This window comes from Nomia melanderi, chromosome 10 (genome assembly GCF_051020985.1).
Source record: "Nomia melanderi isolate GNS246 chromosome 10, iyNomMela1, whole genome shotgun sequence".
Lineage (NCBI taxonomy): Eukaryota > Metazoa > Arthropoda > Insecta > Hymenoptera > Halictidae > Nomia > Nomia melanderi.
The window spans coordinates 13,020,500-13,040,207 of record NC_135008.1 but is presented as its reverse complement, the minus strand read 5'-3'; the positions used below and the strand labels follow the sequence as shown (position 1 = coordinate 13,040,207).

Here is a 19,708-nt window from a genome sequence, read left to right as displayed (position 1 = left end):
TGGACCAACGCCTCCTTTCAAAGGCCTTTTGCAAGCTGATGATGTTTATCCGCTGAATCTCGCTGAAATTGATTGTATCCTTCGGCACAACTCCTGAAAAATGGAGCATTCGATCCGGTTTCGGTGTGACACGGTTTCTATAAAAAAACCATGTTTCGATCTTAAACCATCATTAATTGGTGCCCGCCTCGTTTCTGTTTTCACGGCATGGCATACAGGGTGGTCCGCGCAACGATCGCTTTGAGTGATCTCCAAAATGATGATTTCTTGTGCTTCTTTAAATAAGCACGACGGGATTAACCGAGTAGAAAAAGCACGATGCAATTATATACATAATTATGCAAACACTGTATCCAGTAGCGCGCACGATACCACAAAAACTTTCACTTTGTTAATGATGTGCAAAGAACCAAGAGATTTAGACCGCATTGGTTTACGACGGTATAAAATGTCATGTCAAACGAATTGAAACCCCCCGTGCGGAGATTACGAATATCATCCAAAGATAAAAGAGACACATTCATAAAAAGCTTACAAAAGTTTTCAAAATGCGCATATTAAAGGTAATATTTCAAATGATCATGATACACGGATTACTGAGCACAATGGGCTTCAACTACACCGGCACCGAAGTTATAAAGACATAAACAGAATTAGTGGTGCGAAACGGTACATAATAGTTTGTCCAAGTTGCTCGTAGCGTTAAACGCTACCGCTGTTTCATATTTTCTCGTGTGCAAAAGGGTAGAAAGCTAGGACCGTCGCGGCGCGTCGGTCATTGTCGCCGGAGTTTTAAAATCCCCGGCCCCAATCGGCTTCTAAATTTTATAACCTATGTTATTCGTCGACCGCTTGGGACTACTCCATTATGTCCTCCGCTGCGCTCCTCATTCCCCGATCCACCTTCGAATGTTTATTTCTTCTTCAGTACTTTTACAGGCCAACGGTTAATCCAGCTTTTGTGATTCAACTGACCGTCGATCACGAACAATTTGCTGTGCGTTTTGGCATGCATTTAATACTTGCGCTCTCCACGAAATGCCCGAATGCTTTTCAGTCAATAATTCGTGCCGGAGAGCCGGCCTCCGTGTGTGCGGTCAACCCGGCCATCCTCGGTCGAACCCCCGCTCAAAAGATCGATAACAGGACATAGTAGCGCTTCTATTTATACCCGAATGTGGTTCGACATAACCAGAGATACAATCTGCGATACGTGCCAGATAGAACCGTCCCATTCAATTTTAGTTCATGGAACTATAGAGATTCGCGATACTTTCAGTGGCTCGCAGAAGAATTGCTTGATAACACTTTCATAGAATACGCGAATCATTGCCGACTTTGCTAAAATCACTCTGAGTCATTGGGTTCTTAACGCCCCTAACGCTTTTCTGTCACGCAAAATCAATTATTTCCTTGGTTAATGGGTTTGGGAGCTCGTATTCAAACGCCCGAAACACGTCTGTGCGGATATTCGTCGATCGGGGTTTACAGCTGCATCTATCGGACGCCGATGGGCGTCCTCTGTACGGAATGGGCTGTGTATATTCTTGTGTCACGCGGTAGGAAACGATTTAAGAATATCTATAATTATACGAATAAGTGGTATATTGTGATAGAATTTTGAGAAATAAAAATTTAAAAAGTAAAAATTTCATAAATTATTTGCCTCGCTCGATAACCTTAGGTCACCTTTTGAACGCATTTGCAGATTACACTGCAAATGACATATTGAAAATAAAAAAGTTGCATTATAAAAGTAAATATTTGTTGTTTATATTTGCTGTAGTATATTGGGTAAGATAAAAATGCATTATAAAGGGAATACAGGTCTACTTGAAAGATAATCTTGCGTTCACGATGATCATTGCACATTGTGAGCTACAATTAAACGGAATATTGTTTATTTCAATTAAAATAAATTAAAAAGTACGTTCAGATATATTGTTTTTGATATTAAGTATTTATTCATCAACAATTTTGTAACTGTATTTTATTTCTTTTTCGACGAAACAATGACATTATCTTTATGATTTATTCCTCGTGTTTACGAATAACAACGAATCTTTTCTTTCAGTTGCATTTAAGCAAAGAGTTATTATAACGATTACATTAACGTTTATTTTTATAAGTAGCAAATTTTCTACGTTTATCGCCTTTCACGATCGGCTATTAAATTCAATTTTCTAATTGATGTGCTTGCTTGTACACTATGCGAAAACAACTGAATCTAAACCCGTAGAAAGCCGCAAATTTGATCGGCTCAGGAGAACGGCAACTGGAGTCCTGGAGTCGTTCGAATTCCAGCGAGACAGCCGAGGGAAATAAAACGATCACGGTGGATCTTTTCGCCTCAGATTACAGTTTCTCTGTCGTTTGACCACGAACGCATATATTCTATCAACCGCAACGGCATTTAAGCAAGGATTAAATTTTATCGAGTACCAACTGCGACTACATGAAATGAATACAGTTTAATGCGTCCGATTGTTCTCGCCGTTTCGTCGGTTTGCTCGTGGGAATTCTTGCGGGCTCCGCGGTGGCCGAATGAAATGGAAACGGCATGGTCTGTCTGTCACAATGACCGTCGAACGTACGTGCAATTACTTCGATGCACTTCTGTATACTCTAATTACTAGGTTGACGTACATGAAATGACAGATCGACAATGAAATGAAAAAAATAGATACGTGGTTATTTTTGTAACCTTAATGCATATAATTTTAAGGTCCCCATGTGACTTTTTATTTTTTTTCTTACTAGTGATTCCCTCTTATTAATTTCTTATATTAAAATATTTTTATATTTATGTTTAAATATTTATCAGTGTTAAGCATTTTTAGTTATTTAAATCGTAAAGATGTCTTCTGCTTATAGAAAGATAAAGAAGATATCTTTAATGTTTCAATTCTCTGTGTTCCCAGGAATATATAGCAAGGAATATATAATATCTCGACTTTATAAAAATAAATATTTAAAGACTTCTCAAGGTAGGTTGCTTAACTGTTACTCCATACAGCGTAACATCATAATCTCCTGTCATACGGCGTACGACAAACTCTGCAATATAGCCTACCGCAGGAAATAAAGTCTACAGGTATACAGCAATATAAATATTTACTTGCAAGTTTCGGAGTAACCGTGACAATCCAATAGAATGTCAGCAAGAATTCCTGCGTTCAACTGATAATACCCTCTGATAAGAAATAGAAGGGTCTCATATAAACAGTGCCACTACATGATACGGAATATTTATAATACAATCGAAATTGTGATTCACCATTAAAATATTCGATCTATAAATTTGTAAAAATACGATTACAGTACAACTCTCCGGAATCTGGTTACATTTATTCTCCCAGGATACCGTACGTAACAATAACAGTAACAATAATTCTCGTACATTTTAATATTACAAAATCCACGCTGGCTACGATTGCTGACACAACTCAACAACTGATGTCACGTCTCGCCACCTCCGCCATTAAAATGTCGAATTAATCGTATCCTTGACAATGTGTACTGAATATTCGGGTCACATCCTCAATCAGACTTCCTCCGCCGGTATCACGCACACGTGGTACGCTACCAAAGAGGCGAACACGTAAGGCCGATTAGACAGGATCTACAAACGTGTTCGACGAATTATAACGATTTAAAGTGGGACATGTGCTTTCGTCGAGAGGACGTCGGTCTGCTCTCCTATCCCCCCCCCCCCTCTCTCTCTCTTTCTTCCTCTCTATCATTTTCATTCTCCCTCTCTAGCTGGGCCAGTTGACAATAAGGGAGAACGACCCTTTGCGAACAGGAAAACAGCTGTTGAACGACGATGAGAAAAGGACGGAGGTCGGGATTCGGAGAATGGCAGAGGAGAGGGCAGACGGAGTGAAAAAAGAGGTTACCACCTGGCTTACCTGGCTTGTGCTTACCTGAAAACCGACGTCCGTATACCTGCCCGGGCATTCTTTTGTGCGGGGCCTGGGGCACACACCCATTCCCAGACGACAACGATCGAAGCGCTCGTGCAAAACTGCACGGCTCGAAACTACTATCGTCTCGCTGAGAAAGATGTTTCGGGAATGTACTACCCGACATGAATCGTTGGTTAGTATACTACGATCTAACCAGTCCTCGAGATGAGTTCTCGTTTCTTCCGATGCGCTGGTTTCTGCCAGTGACTTTCGTGTCCTGCGGGTTCGCCGCGTAAGGTTGCAGTTCCGTTGACCCGCGCCGACTCGACCGACCACTTTCGGCTAAACCCGAACCCGATGATTTAGAACACCCGTCGCCTCCTCTTTCAGGAACATTAAGCCTTAGTAGTTGAGAAATAGTTTCCGCTCCAGACGAATTTTGATCCTTAGTAATTAAGGTGGAAACGCGATCGGAGGAGACTTCCAAGGAGATTGACGTGATACAAGGCGTTCCTAAACCGTCTGGACAATCATCAGTTTGCGTCAGCAGTGGTTGCGGGTTATTCATCTTCTTAATTCATACGTCGGTCACGGATATTGTCTTGTTTTTTTACTAATTGTTTGGACGTTTATTCGACGTAAACAGGATGAATATTTTTCACCCTCTGATAATTCAAGCGTAATCTTTGGATTATATTAAGAATAATCTGTGGAATCGAAATTACTCTTTCATTTTTAACGAATCGATATAATTGACATTAAATTTGAATCCTCCTGTATTGTATTAAAAAATACATTTTGTCTTAAACGATGATCGAAAGTATATGTTATAGTAGAAATAGCCATTATGATTGGAAACATATCCTCATTATTTTTATGGTTCTGAAATAGCAGGAAAATGTCCAGGCGTTGGTCGCAATTAATATAATGCAGCCACATATGGCGCGGTTACACGCGTGTTATTATTTTTCCTCGCGCGGAACTGAGCGTTTCAGGGATCATTTCGTGCGGCCTCGTTTCCGGTCCGTGCGAAGCCAGATGCGGCCCCTTTTCTTTCCCAACCTCGTTGAACCATGATCCGTGGAATTCCCGAACTCTCGTGACCGCCGGGACCTGGCTCAATTTTCTGAGCACACCGAATATCTGGACAGATGGTGGATAACCACGGTGCACGCCCGTCAGAATTATCAACAGCTCGTAATGGAAAGCGAAATTGGATTTTACTGCGGCTGCAGCTAATCGACACCGAACCATTCCCTCGTTTAAACTAATCAGCCAACATTATCGCATCAAAATTATTTCCTGGAAAGAGCGAAGAATCTCGCGAATCCGGTTATTTTCTGTGCGAAGGTATTGTAGAAGCATATTGATCGAGTAAAACAAGAGTAGATACGTTTGTATGGGGATAATTTAAAACAATTTATGATTCTTCCTTGAACTTACATTGTAAGTATCATAGCATTGTACATGCAGTGGTCATGTTCGTTTCTTTACAAAACATTTATTATAAAAACCGGTATGACATAATTTATGACGAACTTAAGACTAGGGATGAGCGAATGGAAATATAACTAAAAAGACTTGTACAATTCATGTCGGTATCGCCCGTAACGCGTCTTGCAATTTTTTTCTTGCTAGAGCTACTCGGTCCTCCTGCCTTTTGATGTCATCGTCTGCTATCGAAACAGCCTAAAAGAAAAATTAATTTTTGTACCTTGTAAGTGGTAGTCGTCCCGTGTATCGTATCGTTAAAGTTGTTTGTGTCACGTTATCTGTATACCCTTTCGAACCTCCGGTACATAATCATTTGTATTATATAGGGTGTGAAACTAACGTTCAAGTGTACTTTAAACATGATATGTGTTCTTAGAGAGTTTAAAGATTCTACGTTAAGTAGCACCCTATCCAATATCTAAATATCTATTCTACCTGTACGAGGGGTTGATCGGGATTAAGAAATACCCCGGGATTCTTCTCTAAAGCTGTTTTTGAACCCGTCTGTCCAGTGACTGGCTGAGACGAAACATGCAGAGCTGTCGCAACACTCTGAAGAAGAGTTTCCTCTGTGATATATGGACCGACTGGTTTTAAACTTTTTGGTAAATCCATTGCGTCAAATTCAAAACCATCTGGATCGCATGCCCTTAAACCTTCCAAACGTTTTTCCCAAAATAACTGTAAGATTGGAAGTATTAAATGTGTATAATAACAATAGTGTTTGTTTCTGGAACAATAATAGTAGTTTATGAGAAATATTGATGCTTAACACACATAACGATGATCTAATTGCAAAAGCAAGATATATTCGCTTCATGTCACAAGCAAAAATTAGAACGTATAGTTAGGTATTGTGAATTATATAACTGCATTAAGTGTTACACTTATAATAATGAAAAATAGATGGCAAGAGAGAATATAATGTAACAATTGATACACATTGCACTAAAGAATTATGTTTGTTACAGCCTTTAACTCTGTAAGACATTTACATCTTTTGGACTTTCCTAATAAAACATGCACTACACAACTGTGTCTAAGATAATTAAAGATAATTACAATGATGATCAATGATATCTTATTCAAAATATTTTTGATTTGTAGACAGAAAGAAACAAACACATAATTAATAATGATTCCATAAGCACATCGAACAATGTTACCTGTTTAGGCTTATCTTGGGAGCCGTATTTGCCTTCAGCTTTATCGGCTCCTTCCTAAACGAATGATTGGATGATTGTACCATGAGAATTTACAAGGAATACACTTAAATGCCATAATAAATTAATGAGATCCTAATTATTCTACATTTGTGACAAATGATTAACTGTTGGGATATTATTTGTATGCATGGGAGGAAAACATCACAATTATCAAAAGACATAATGTAGTTTACAAATAACTTATTATAAAATACGAGGAAGTTGTAATATATTGTTTAGAAATATTTATAAATAAAAAAATAGCAATGTTAGGAAACATTAAGAAGATTTATTTTGAAAGTTTCCAATAATTCAATATGTATAACAGATACAAATATTAGGTAATAATTACCAACCTGTTTTGGTTTTTCTTGATTCCCATGCTTGATATCTTTTACTTTTCCTTCCTGAGTCTTATAAATTGTAACTGGTTGTTTAAAAATGGACGCTGTCTGCCTTATCGGTGGTACCAACGACGCGTCGTTTCTGACTCCACGACTGGAAAAAAAATACGGTGTCCATAAACATGTATGATTGAGGTTAGAATTAATGTATTCAAACAATTATTCATCGATTTCGATCAATTTTACAGATTTTGTAGACTTGCAGCCATTCTTATGTATAATATACAAACAGTTTGAGTCATTGATGTTTGAATAAAAAATTGTTGTGTGCGAGACTCACCTGTAATAATAAACGTCAACCTTTCCCGTAGTTGACAATTGATTTTGATTCTTTCTGGTAGTTTCATCTCTCGTCGGCCAGTTTGTTGGCAACGCAGATGGGTATTTTTTCTTCTCCACTGACATGTTCATTTCGGCGAAATGTTTATGTCAATATACACTTATATGCACCAAAAAATTACTTAAATAATTAACGAACCGTCGCACGACTGAGTTACCGGAGGCCATACTGATGCGTTCCGTTAAATTCGAGTAGGTTAGTGTAGTTATCGGTTCGGGTAATTATCTACGTGATGGCGATACTGTCTGCAGGACTATACCTCATTGGATCATGTCAAAATCCTATGTCTTACGATTAAATTAATATCAGTTTTTCTATACACGTAATTTATTCTTAAAACATGAACATACAAAAATGACAATATTGCTTAAACTAGGATTAATTATTATACAACCCAATAAATTAATAAATTATAGTAACCTCTTGTCTATGCATTCATATTGATAACCAAAGTAGAAACTATGAACAAATAAGAAATTAGAAAATCATTGAAGTACCTACTTACTAATTACTTATTACTCAACAATTAATTAAAAATTTCCTACAACTCTAGATCAAACATCTACATTTGAAATACATTATCTATTCTATTTATTTTTCAGTCCATTTGTTGGAAATTAATTTTTCTGAAAAATATATTAATTCTCTGAACATTTACTATCAATCCCCTTCTAATAAATACAGGGTTATTTCGACCTAGCTACAACTAAATTTACTTATTTGAGTGATCAAAACAATGAATACTGAGAACAGAAATTCCCTTGTGGTTTAAAATAATTTTTCACTCATGTTCTCAAAGTGAATTGCATCAGAATCAATGTTCTCAGAGTCAATGCATCAAATTAAATGTTTTCCGGAAGGATATGAGGCTGAGTGAGGATTAATAAAACATCCAATGTATATAGATATAGATGATTTAATTGTTGAAAGAAACAATTTTCGCGTAGCTATAGGAACAACATGAACTGTGCTTGGAAAGGATTAACACTTGTCTTTTTTTTCCTCTGCTAGAAACGCATTCTCTTTACTTTCGTACACACGGAGTGCAAACTGTGAGCACGGAGACACGATTCAGTGAACGCGGGACACAATTATTAATTATTTCAAGGTGTCGAGTTGCGACCTCGCTGTTGCTTCCATTTCGTTTTAGCCGTTGTTCTTCCTAGTGCGTCTGTACTTTAGTGTCTGTGTTTTCTGTGGATTTGTGTGTACGTGAATGTGCGTGTGTCCTAATGCATCTGCGCAGGTATGCGTATTATTCACTGTAAAAGAATATCGATTCTGTACAAGTTAATCCGTAAGTGATAATTAACTATTGAGTCTTCTTGAGGTATCGTTGTTTCTATTGGTCTATCGTTCGGAGCTGTGCTCGCCGAAAATCTATCCGCACTTGTTCTCAAATTTTCTCGTGTACCCATCGCTCCACATTCTTTCCGTGTGAAAAATTCGCGTTTACTTAACGATAATCCTCGCACGCGGGCAGTATTACAGCGTCGATTCTACGACGATCACAGCGAATGTAAAACGTGTGTTATCCTGTAACAAAATATAAATCTCCATTATGCATCCCCTGCTTTCACCGTATTTCAGATCCGAATAATGACGCGCTACCTAGTACCCTAACTTCACACGTCGTTACGTTGGCATGAAGAAAAATCGCCAATGTACTTAAATGCAATCGTCAATTTCTTCCTGTTGATACGATAAATTCAATTCAATGTGAACGTACCGCGAGTGAAACAAATTGAATATGAACATTCTTGAAATTCGTTTAAAGAATATGATCAACTAATCGACACCCTCGCTGGACCCAAGTCAGATATTCGTATTCAGCAATATGAGCTGCATTGGTCTGGGTGCCTAGAACTGAGTGTCGAAGCCCGAAAATAGTCTATGTTGACATTCAAGGCTGAAAATCTCACCATATGATAGTCTACGGGTATTCCATTGAAGTGACTGGACTTATTCCATTCGCGATACGTCCCGGGTTGCCCGGTTAAACCTAGGGCCGTCGTGGACAATCACAAAAATATTTCGTATAATATCTTGCAAAAAACGTGTCGTTTATGAGCGTAGCCCGTGTGTTTTTCGTCATGTAAACGCGCCTGACGCCTGGAATGACGATTAAATCATATGTGGCTGTGCGCGTCCTCGTGTGTGTTCATGTATTTCCATCGAGTAAAACTGGGTTCCGTTACACGCAAACACATCATCCCCTCACGACGGTACAACGATACGATGTTACGTTGTTACGTTGTCCTCCGATAAAAAAAAAAACCGATATAGTGTCTTCAATAAAATACATACTACGAAGATACGTTCGTAAACGGTTGATGGATCGTTTTGTGGTAAATAGAGTACCGTTCTTAAAAAATATGTGTACGGTCAGAAAGTTAAATAGACTTTATTCGATCTTTACTCAAGAGTCATGAGTAAAATGCGACGCATCGGAAACCTTGTACCTCGCGGGGGATTCTTTCATAGATTCTAACACGACTAAATGAGGTCGCCTCCGTCTATCGTGCGTGTTTGCTCTGGAAAATGTCGAGAGATCCTATGCATCGCTTTCTGTTTATCCTTCCGTGCCCTTCACAAAATTTCCATAGTTACCGAACATAGTTGCTATTCGGCGGCGGTGACACAGAGATATAGTAACGAAAGAACCAACAAAGTCTCTAGAACTCAGGCTATACGTACGAGTACAAATGATGACGTTACTTCCTCGCCACGGAAATATCGAGAATATTTCCATCAAGATCGGAAAATTACACATCAGTTCATAGCCCTATATCCGCTATGTCCATCCTAGATGCTTCTCTTTCTTTCTTTTTCTCTCTCCTCTACGCATGTGTTCGATATTATTACGTGGATTTCATTAACACAACACACATTCCTACGGGTTTACACGCTAGATCGGTCATCCATACACATCACCCCCCACCCATTCTTCGTTCGTTCGTAACCGTTAATAAAGCACGAGGACATCACACGCGGCATGAGCAGCCAAAATACCGTGTGTCCACCATCTCGCAATCTCCCACAGTCACGCGTATGATTTACTTAACCGTAAAACGCTATATTACATTAGTAACATATTACACAGGCGACTTCTTCTGACCGAAGTCGGCGGAGTCCCGACCCTCACGTGACCTCTCATTCTGGGGCGAACATCATTATTACGCACAGTCTCGCTCGACATCGTTTCTCTATTTATAACTATACGCTCTATACAACCTTATATAGCTAAAACGTTCTGCCACCTTTATGTTTATATATATTTATATATTTATCTATATAATGTAACTTTTAGTCCCTGGCGGCACTTATCATGTCTATCCACGGCGGCCGCCGCGATTCATCCAAATATAACAAATATAACACATTGCGATGCATCGTTACTCGTTTCACAAAAAAAGATAGTCCATATTCATGGTAGCGCTTAGCTTCTTATGCTTCCTGGACTGACAGCTTCAGTACGTGCTTTTGTCCAAACAAATTTCATTCTTTTTCCTAGAAACCTGAAGCACACGTTCCTAGCTTTTCTTTCTCTTTGATATCCGAGTACTATGAAAGCGTAGTTTTCCATTCGGTAATGCAATCGTGATGGTAATTCAGTATATCACTTCGTAAACGGTGGCCTTCTTGTCTCCCGATCCGGTCACAATATACTTGTCATCGGTAGAAATATCGCAACTGAGTACCGATGACGATTCCTTCGACTGTAACAGAATATAATTGTTTGATTGGGGTTGGAAGATTATCTGCTTTGTTTGTGCTTTTAAATGAAGCTATCAGTGTCTCATGAACGCCATTTTGAGCATTCAGGATAAGATCATACACATAATATTTAAAGACAAAATATTTTCTCAAAGTTATCTTTTTCAAGGAGTATTAAATTATTTATATTTAAACGTTATTAGTTGTAGGAAACATTTAACTTGAAATATTTAATAAATCTCTAAACATAAAAAGTACTTTCAAGTACTACATCGAATTAAGTATAAAAATTAATTTAAACATTATATTAACATTATTTACTTCTTTTTTAACGACCGATCGAAGCTAAATAAAAAATTAAGAAAAGATGCTCACCTGGAATATTGAGGCACCATAAGGTGTACGCCACGCGTTCAGTAAATTGTCCTTGCCGGTGGAAACGAACCACTTTCCACAGGTAGCGAAACGTAACGAAAGCACACAAGACTCGTGTAAATGAAGTTGATATTTGTCTGGTTTGGTAGCGTGAAGCACCTCGACGTTCGAGTTCTCCATTCCGACCGCTAACCACTCGCCGGTAGGACAGTAACCGAGAGAGAATATCTGCGAGGTGAAGTCGTGTTGTTGGAGCTGTCTGCCTTCTCGTAGATCCCACGAGCGCACCGTGTTGTCTAAACCGCCAGTCCACAGTTTCGAACCATCCGCGGAAATGTCGATGCAAGATGCACCATCCGTGTGACCTTGGAACTGCCTGACCAGCGATTGGTTCTGAAGATCCCAAACCGCGATGTTGCCATCGCTGCAGCAACTGAAGCATACTTTCGAGTCCGGTGAAATGGCCAGCGCGTAACAGGCCGGAGCGTTCGACGTCAGTTCTGCCTTGATCCTTGGCGTTGGACTCGCCAAGTCCCAGATGCTGAGGTTACTCGCTTCGCCTCCCACTATAAGGGTCCTGCCATCTGGTAGCAGCTTTACTGATCTATTTAATTAAAAAAATATTATGTTAATTTCTAAATAATACTTAAAGTAATATTAAACAATAATATAACTTTTCTTCCTTGAATGATAGGTCTCTGAATATAAATCGCTATAATTAGTTGATCTATTTTCAATAATAGATTGAGATATTATTTGATAGTATCTTTGATGAAAGGAGCCTAGTAATTTAATGTAAGTAAGTTAATGACACACACAACATTGATTGAACGTAACCAATTAAGGATGTGCTGAAGTGATATGTGTCAAGGTTTTTATAAGGATCAATTCATGGGTTACGGTTGAAGGATTGCCATATGTATCTTAATAAAATTCATTGTGCGTGAATGAATGGTGCAAATGGTCTAATTAGTGCCTTAATTACAAATCGAAATGTTTTCCAGAATATCCGCGATTAACCGGACAGTCACACGTATCATGGAACGCGACCTTAATAGTACCACAGGTGCACGCTAATCAGAATTTATTCAGGCCTGGATCACGTTTGCTCCGCGGAGTGGAAAGTTAATGTGTCATGTGCCGTGAACGTTTAACCAACCTGATGTAGTTGTCCCGCTGCAAGCAATCAAGCTGCGAAACGTGTTTCGCGCTACCACCGCCGCCCTGATTGATGTCCCAGACCTTGACGCATCCTTTGCCACCGGTGTAAACGTATTTAGTCGGATTTGAGATCGTTACGGCGCACACTACCTCGCCGTGTGTCAGGGTATTTATCTGGCGCGCGTGACGCGGTATTCCTTGTCCAATTAGAGCATCAGGTGGAAACGGGACCGGCTGCATCTGGCCCTCGCTGGATACGTGAAAGCTGTATGCACTGTTGAAACAAAGGAATTCAATCCTTACTTTAAATAATCCTTTCAGACAATTTCAATGTCTTGTTTTCAAAAAACAAAGGTAATACAAAAATGATAAACTTTATTAGTTTCTTCTGGATTATAAGCTTTTTAAATAATATCTCATTTGTGTTACACAACAGTAATTCACTGCAACTTATACGACTCTTTCATATTATTAAAAGAAATTTTCAAATACTATTTCAAGATTTTGATGTTGCAGATTATCTATAAGATTTATCTTTGCTCCAGCTACAAAACTGTGCACAGACAATGAATGTAATTGTAAAAATACCGTTCTGTAGTTTTTAAAAGGTAGCTGTGTTCGATTGTTCATAAAAATCTTCCTGTCTCTTTATAAAGAAAGTACAATTCTAAATAATTAAACCTACTAAAATACCAATTTAAAATTACCCTATATAAGACTAATACTAAACGTATGAAAATAAATGCTTGAAATTCGGAAGTATTGAAATGTGTTCATGAAGTTAATCGGTGAAGTAAGATGGGGGGACACTTACGGTTTTCCACCGGGTACACTGAAGGGTCCGAGAGGTGCCCTCATGCTTCCGTGAGGATCGTAGAGTTGCTGAAGAGGCGGTCTTGTGGGATATCCATTTAGTGCTGCCTGAGGATAACCCAACATATCCGCATGAGGTCCTGCGGGTGGATGATGTGGCGGCAGATAGTGTGGCGGATAAGGGCCGACCGCCGAAGCCGAGACCAGCGGTTTGCTGGAACTCGATGGCTTCAGACCGCCAGAGCCGGAGCTGCTACCACCTGTCGACCATACATTCATCATCAGACTCGGTATTTTTCATTTTTTTAATTCTTGTAATCCTATCACACAATACCTATAACCCTAACTACCCGACTACCCGATTACCTCGATAAAATTTAATCATTATACAAAATTTAGGTGTTCACTGTGCGCTCACGGACTAAAATTCTTTCAGTGTAAAGAAACTATTTCATTCGTAAGTTTCTTCTTGTAAACAGAAACTTCAATTCACATTTATGACTCACGCTCAAACTCTTAACGAAAGGAAATTCCGGTTCTATCACGTTTTCGTTAATTAACCTTTTAAACCGCAACTCATCTACCCCTAACATTCTCTTGGCATAAATCATAGTCCTCGCAGTCTTTGAGGAAGTCCTTGATCCCTATCATTCATCTTTAATACGCTTCTCAACATTGTTACATTCCTCGAACAAAAAAAAAGTCCTGCCGTTGCGGTGTTAACGATCTCCAACGACCGATCACCGTTTCGCCAAAGAAGAAGGACGTACCCGCTGATGTAGGTGTGACAGGTTTCGAGATCGGAGTAGTGGGCTTCTCCCGTTCCTCCATCTTCTTCGCCGAAGGCGTGCTGGCGTTGCTGCTGGTTCCGCTGCGCGGCGACGGCGGCGGCACTTCTTTCTTCACCTGGCTGCTCAAAGGTACCGAGGACGGACCGAGCTTGTCTAGGCCGTTCTCCCTCGGCGATGATGTGCCGTTCGCCGCGGGACTCGCGGGCCCTTCGCTCGCGTCGTCTACCACCAAGTCCTGGTCGCTCTTTTCACCATCGCTTTGCTGTCGGGGAAAACGTGCATGACTTTATTAAGGTATACCATAGCTGGTGCAACATGGAGAACCATCCTGGATACCTACATGGCCTATGTCCTTGTCCTGCTCCTTTTTCATCTTCTTCAGGGGCAGGTGATCGTGGTGCTGTGGATCCGGAGTGCTTCGGGGTCTGCTGTACTTTTCGCGCTCCGCTGGCGATATCGAATTTCTCTGCAACAGATCAAGTAAACGGAAGTTAGAACCATATCTTTGATTTTTAATTTTACTTTGTTAACCCCGAAGTTTTTCATTTTTTTAATTCAAATTCTTTTTCGACACATTAGTACCATGGTATTTATAATAAAACTGATTTAATAAGAAGATGAGTAGTTAAATTTCAGTATTTTTTCAGAAAACGTAAATAAAATGATGTGCAGGTTTTTTATGTTCATTGAAACTATTTAAAAAATGTACTGTATAGAGCATAATTGTAATGATGGTATAAAATAATGGTATAAAGATTTGTAGTTTAAGAACAATTTGAAGGCGAAATCTATTCCTGTATCTCAAATTATTCAAACGGCAAATCCCCATATTATTCACGTTCAATGTTTTGTTAACCTTGGTGTAATACAACATTTCAAAAAAAAATCAATTATAAGTATCACTTTATCCCCTAATCTCAAGTACGGAATAGAAATATATCGACGGTCGACGATTTGTTCGATAACCGACACAACGCTACTGATCTCTTATCCAAAGGAGTAAACACTGTCAGATAAGGGTAATTGTTGTCGGATACGAATATGTTCAATCAGAAGCACATTGGCAAAAGTTTGCTCGCAGGTGAGAGTAGTAAAATAAGTGTTAAGGTTTATCGCGAGAAATCTTATGCACGTTGGCCTAAGTATATAGCCCGCTTTCGTCTTATTTAATAGGAACCCGTTGATCTCTTCGAAGATTGCAACGAAAGGCAGTTTTAAAGGCGCGCGACGATATCGCGGAGGTGAACGAAAACATTGACCGATAGAAGTCAGAATGTTCCAACTCCATCCCTCCCCCGATTAAATAAAATATTTGCCTGACAACGTCCCCGGAAGCAATTAAATTACGTATTCGCCCGTCCAATTCCTCGATCGACGCTTCCTCCGAAGCGAGAAAACGCGGGAGTAAATAAAAGGGGGGAAAAATTAACTCAGTTAAAGAACGCCAGACGCAAAAATCAGGGAAAACAATTTTTATTTATCTCGTAAGCACCAACATTTTCACCCCAGCTTTAATGGTGATGAAATATCGGAACTTTCAATTAAAAGTTCGCTCCGGGTAACGAGTTTCTGCTACATTGATCGATATATTTCGAAAGCGTTTCACGCAAACTTACGTCCTCAGCATTACAGAAAAATTCAACCCACTGAATCTCCCGTTTTAATTTGTAAATTGCAGGCTTCGAGATTACTGAACCTTGATGTTACGACGAACAAATAGAATTCTACGAACATTAATAAACTCCCATCGTGAAGCATTACAGCGCTCAGTCTATTTTTTTCAAAATTATTCAAATGTAACAATTGATAAGAATAATTCGATCAAACAAACATGAAATCATAGGGCACGTGGTTACGTGAACTAGGGTCTGATGCTAGTCCTTTTTGTCACGGTTACTTCTTGGCTTATCAACGGTAGTCAGGAAAACGATCCAGATAAATTTCTCTTATATCACCGTCGCGACCTACCGGTCCTATTAATCTTCGACCCCCTTAAAGTTTCCTTTTCACGGAACGATGGCGATAATCGCGTGCGTCGGTAAAGCGGCCGAGGAACGCTCTCCACAGCCGAAAACTGCGCTGCCAATACCTTCGAGATAGGGAGTAGAGGTCGGAGAAGATATCATCGACAGGAAGTTTTACGAGCGACAGTTTTGTCGGGGACACGAGGAGAGCGGTGTTTCTTCTCCTCTTCAACCACATAAGCGCGCGAGCCTTTTCCCTGTCCCCGATAACTGCGCCCTATCCGGAGCAACATCGTAAACTACCCACTCGCAGCCTCTCTCGACCCCCGAAGTAAATCTCCTCTTCTCAATTACCCTTCGTCTCTTATCCACTAGCACCTCTGGCTCGGTCCATTACCCCGACGCCGACAGTATCATCCCTCGTCGTGTCGCGTTGCGTTGCGTCGGGCTCTTGCGCGCGTCTGCAAGGCCCGTCTCGTGAAAGGAAATGAAATAGGGTAACTCGTGATTTAGAAAGTCGTCGCGGTGGCGACCCATTCACTTAAGAGAATAACGACACGACAGGTTGAGCCGGTGGGTGATTCGCGTGAATGTCTCAATGGACTTGAATTGCTACGATAATGGAGTGAATTATAAATAGGGCGTTTTGCAACGCAGGGGGTGTTTTAATCTTTAACAGGGTGAAACAGACGTGAAAACAACTTTTGACGTATTCAACGTCGTCGACTAGAAGTTAGGGAAGATAAATTGACCAGTTTCTATATTAAACATTTCTTTTCATTATCTCATCAAGTCGTCGAGTTCTCTTTTTAATTTATAATTATATGTGTGCTTGAGGATATTAATAATATTTTCATTGAAAACATTTGCTATTTACGCGGCAGGTGCATCAAAAAACAGCAAATTGCTAAACGTGAATGAGAGAACACGAAAGGGATGACAAAGACTCCGCAGGTACATTTCCAGTTCAGTTATTTTCGACACACCGAGAACCACTGTACGGTACAACGGAGTCCCATCTGTTGCGTCGAAAAGTCGTGAAAACCGATCCTCCGTGACACCTATCGCATAAAAGCCTTTCGGACGTTGTCGGTGGGTGGTTCGCGGAAGCATGCGACAAAAAGCAATCCGATGATGTACAGAAATTCAGGGGTCGTCACGGCACGAGACGGGTCGGGTTCAGTCGATAAAAAAGGGGAGAGGCAGGAATTCCGGCGGAAAGAGGCAAGAAAACAGGCAGGGGACGAGAGTCGAACGGCTCTGCTCAAAGGAAGGAATCCCCAGCAGAGTTGCGGTACGTGCCGCGTTCGACTTTTCTCGAGCGAGAAGCAACTGCGCGCGCGATCCGAACGATCTGTTTTCTCTCGCGGCGCGAACCGATCCTTCCCCCTCCTCTTCGTCACGCTGTTTCTCTTTCTCTCGATCTCGTTATCCTGTAATGGTTAACCAATTATTTATCCAGCCGAGAGCCACTGGGAGTCAGGCTCTGGTTACGATTGTCGCGTTCTTGGAAAGGAAAGCTCGACGATAAGGCGAACGGGCGCGCTTCGGGACACCGCTGCCTACTTCCAGTATAAATCGACGGTAAAAGAAAACATGACGGGACGGAGGGGAAACGAGTTCGACTGGATACTTCCGAGAACGATCACCGCCGCCCTACGGTGCAGAGGCTGGGAGAAGAAGATGGCGGGCGGCTGCGTTCAACTGGGAGGAATACGGAGCGGCGGCGTAGCATTATCATAAAAATGCGGGGAATCTCAAAGATCTTGGATTTATGTCGGCACGGAGATGGTTAGCGCAAGATAAGTTTCGTGGAATCGGAGCAGTTCGTCGGTTACGGATCAAGGGTGGAGGGAGCGAAGCCGTATGAATCGGTGTTGCCAAAGTTTCGACGTGTCATAGAATTTTTATGCTGGTCCGGCCCAGCACAAGTACCCGGAGAATCATGTCAGGAATTTCTGCTACCGAAATACGACAGTTTGCCAACGATCATTTTTATGGGACGTTCCCCGACCTTTTTACGGCGGCGGGATGAAACTATATTTTAAACCGATGACCGGGATGCAAAGGGACTCCTTAACGGATGCAAATTTGTTCCCGTCGCGTTGCGATTAGCATCGTCTTGAATTATGGATGTTTATGTAAGTTTATGTTTTCATATCCGCTTACGGGAAATGCAATCCATCTGGAGCCGACTTAACTTCAGAATAAAATACGAATTTTGTTATCAATTATTACGGTTTACTTTTTGTGGAGTTTTACATAATGAAAATACTAACTTCACGCTCCTTTCCATCAACTCCTAGCGAGACAATTAATTACATCGCCATTTAAGCACTCAAACATTTTCATTTCCACCGCAAGACGTTCGCCTCCCGAATCCTAGGCAGCCAGACACAGCCTCAAACTTTTCTTCATCGGACAATACGGTCGATTCCAACGTTGTATTCAGAAATCTTATCTACCCCTGGTGCATCGTTTACCTTCCTCCCCATTGAACCGCCGAAAGCACTCGATGTTCCGTCACGATGCGCCGTGCCTGGCCCTTCGCCCAATTTCTTAGCTCGCCTATCCCACGTGTATACGTGCTACAGCCCGACCCACCGAACCAGGACACGTACACGCCGGGTAACAGGGGGTAGGAGCCAGGCCGACCTTCGTTCGCGTAAGTTTACTTACACCTAGCTGGTCGGGGATCGTGCGAGAGCACAGCCTTTCCTCTGCGAAGAGGGTTCGCGGCACGATCAATATGGGGGTACCCTCTCAAAGGGGTGGCCTGAAAAGGAGTGAGAGAGGTGGAAATGCGGGGGTGGTGGGCACGCCGTTGGGTACACCGTGGATATATAGACTTTGTAGTGTTAGGGACGACTTGGTCTGTCGACAGGCAGGCAGGCAGGCAACTTAGCAAGCAGAGGTAGTAGCAGCAGCAGCACCAGCGGCAGAAGCAGCAGGCAGGCACCATGCGTGATGCAGACAGAGATGGTGATGGCGGTTGTCGAGAGGACGATGTGACGAGAGGAAGGGAAAGAGGAGGTCGCTGGTGTGCGTGGTATTGGGGTTGGTGGTCGGAGCCATGAGGGTGGTAAGTGAGTGAGCGACTCCTTCGCCACGACGCCTCGTCTCAACCCAACTACCGCTACCCACACCATCGAACCAACCCTCCCCCCTCCTGCGCCGAGCTTACGGATATATCCCAAGCCGCCGACTCACTCATCCTCCTCCTATTCACCCACACTTTCTTCGTGCCCACTCTCCCCCTTCAATCTCTCTCACTCCTTTCAACCCTCCCACCGTTCGCCAAGTAGTCTCCTTACTACCCACCCCACGGTGTTTCACCTCAACCAACCCATGCCGCCTGTTTCCCTATTCCTCACTCCACCCTCGTTGTAGCCAGGACCCCGGGAGAGGAGGTTACGAAACGGAGTCGCGTCTCCCAAGACCCCGCAAACCCCAGTTGCTACAAGATTGCACCCAGCGGTTCTCAACGGCCACCATCAGCGCGGCGCCGTGGAAAGGAAAATCGTTTTGCCACGTGA

General features: G+C 41.4%; 2 protein-coding genes across 8 annotated transcripts in view; both read right to left on the bottom strand.

The window, feature by feature from the left end:
- Nucleotides 1-5,298: 5,298 nt before the first annotated feature.
- MBD-like (methyl-CpG-binding domain protein 2) lies at nt 5,299-7,567 on the bottom strand. 3 transcript variants are annotated; one of them, XM_031980756.2, is made up of 5 exons: nt 7,292-7,567; nt 6,964-7,105; nt 6,569-6,622; nt 5,871-6,083; nt 5,299-5,597 (listed from the first exon to the last, which is right to left on the bottom strand). In XM_031980756.2, exons 1-5 carry the CDS (start codon nt 7,420-7,422, stop codon nt 5,499-5,501), a joined length of 639 nt encoding a protein of 212 aa, XP_031836616.1. In that variant the 5' UTR covers nt 7,423-7,567; the 3' UTR covers nt 5,299-5,498. The 3 variants fall into 3 exon arrangements, with proteins under 3 accessions (XP_031836616.1, XP_031836615.1, XP_031836617.1); XM_031980755.2 differs by having other exon boundaries at nt 5,838-6,083; nt 7,292-7,566; XM_031980757.2 differs by lacking the exon at nt 6,569-6,622 and having other exon boundaries at nt 5,838-6,083; nt 7,292-7,564.
- A 682-nt stretch (nt 7,568-8,249) lies between these two features.
- LOC116428749 (protein groucho) overlaps nt 8,250-19,708 on the bottom strand; it is a 128,774-nt gene continuing 117,315 nt past the window's right edge. For all 5 annotated transcript variants that reach the window (XM_076371278.1, XM_076371279.1, XM_076371277.1 and 2 more), the window contains 6 exons: nt 14,549-14,674; nt 14,188-14,470; nt 13,419-13,677; nt 12,603-12,878; nt 11,444-12,047; nt 8,250-11,070 (listed from right to left, as the gene is read on the bottom strand). In XM_076371278.1, coding sequence (XP_076227393.1) covers nt 10,963-11,070; nt 11,444-12,047; nt 12,603-12,878; nt 13,419-13,677; nt 14,188-14,470; nt 14,549-14,674 — 1,656 coding nt within the window. In that variant the 3' untranslated portion in view covers nt 8,250-10,962. The remainder of the gene's footprint in view (nt 11,071-11,443; nt 12,048-12,602; nt 12,879-13,418; nt 13,678-14,187; nt 14,471-14,548; nt 14,675-19,708) is intronic.

What these genes read in the sequence shown, in the direction of transcription:
- MBD-like (XM_031980755.2), bottom strand. Translation starts at nt 7,422, where the DNA reads ATGAACATGTCAGTGGAGAAGAAAAAATACCCATCTGCGTTGCCAACA. An exon ending in GTTGACGTTTATTATTACAG is followed by an intron (nt 7,106 to 7,291) that starts GTGAGTCTCGCA and finishes TTTTTTTTCCAG; the next exon opens with TCGTGGAGTCAGAAACGACG. An exon ending in CCGATCAACCCCTCGTACAG is followed by an intron (nt 5,598 to 5,837) that starts GTAGAATAGATA and finishes TTTTTCTTTTAG; the next exon opens with GCTGTTTCGATAGCAGACGA.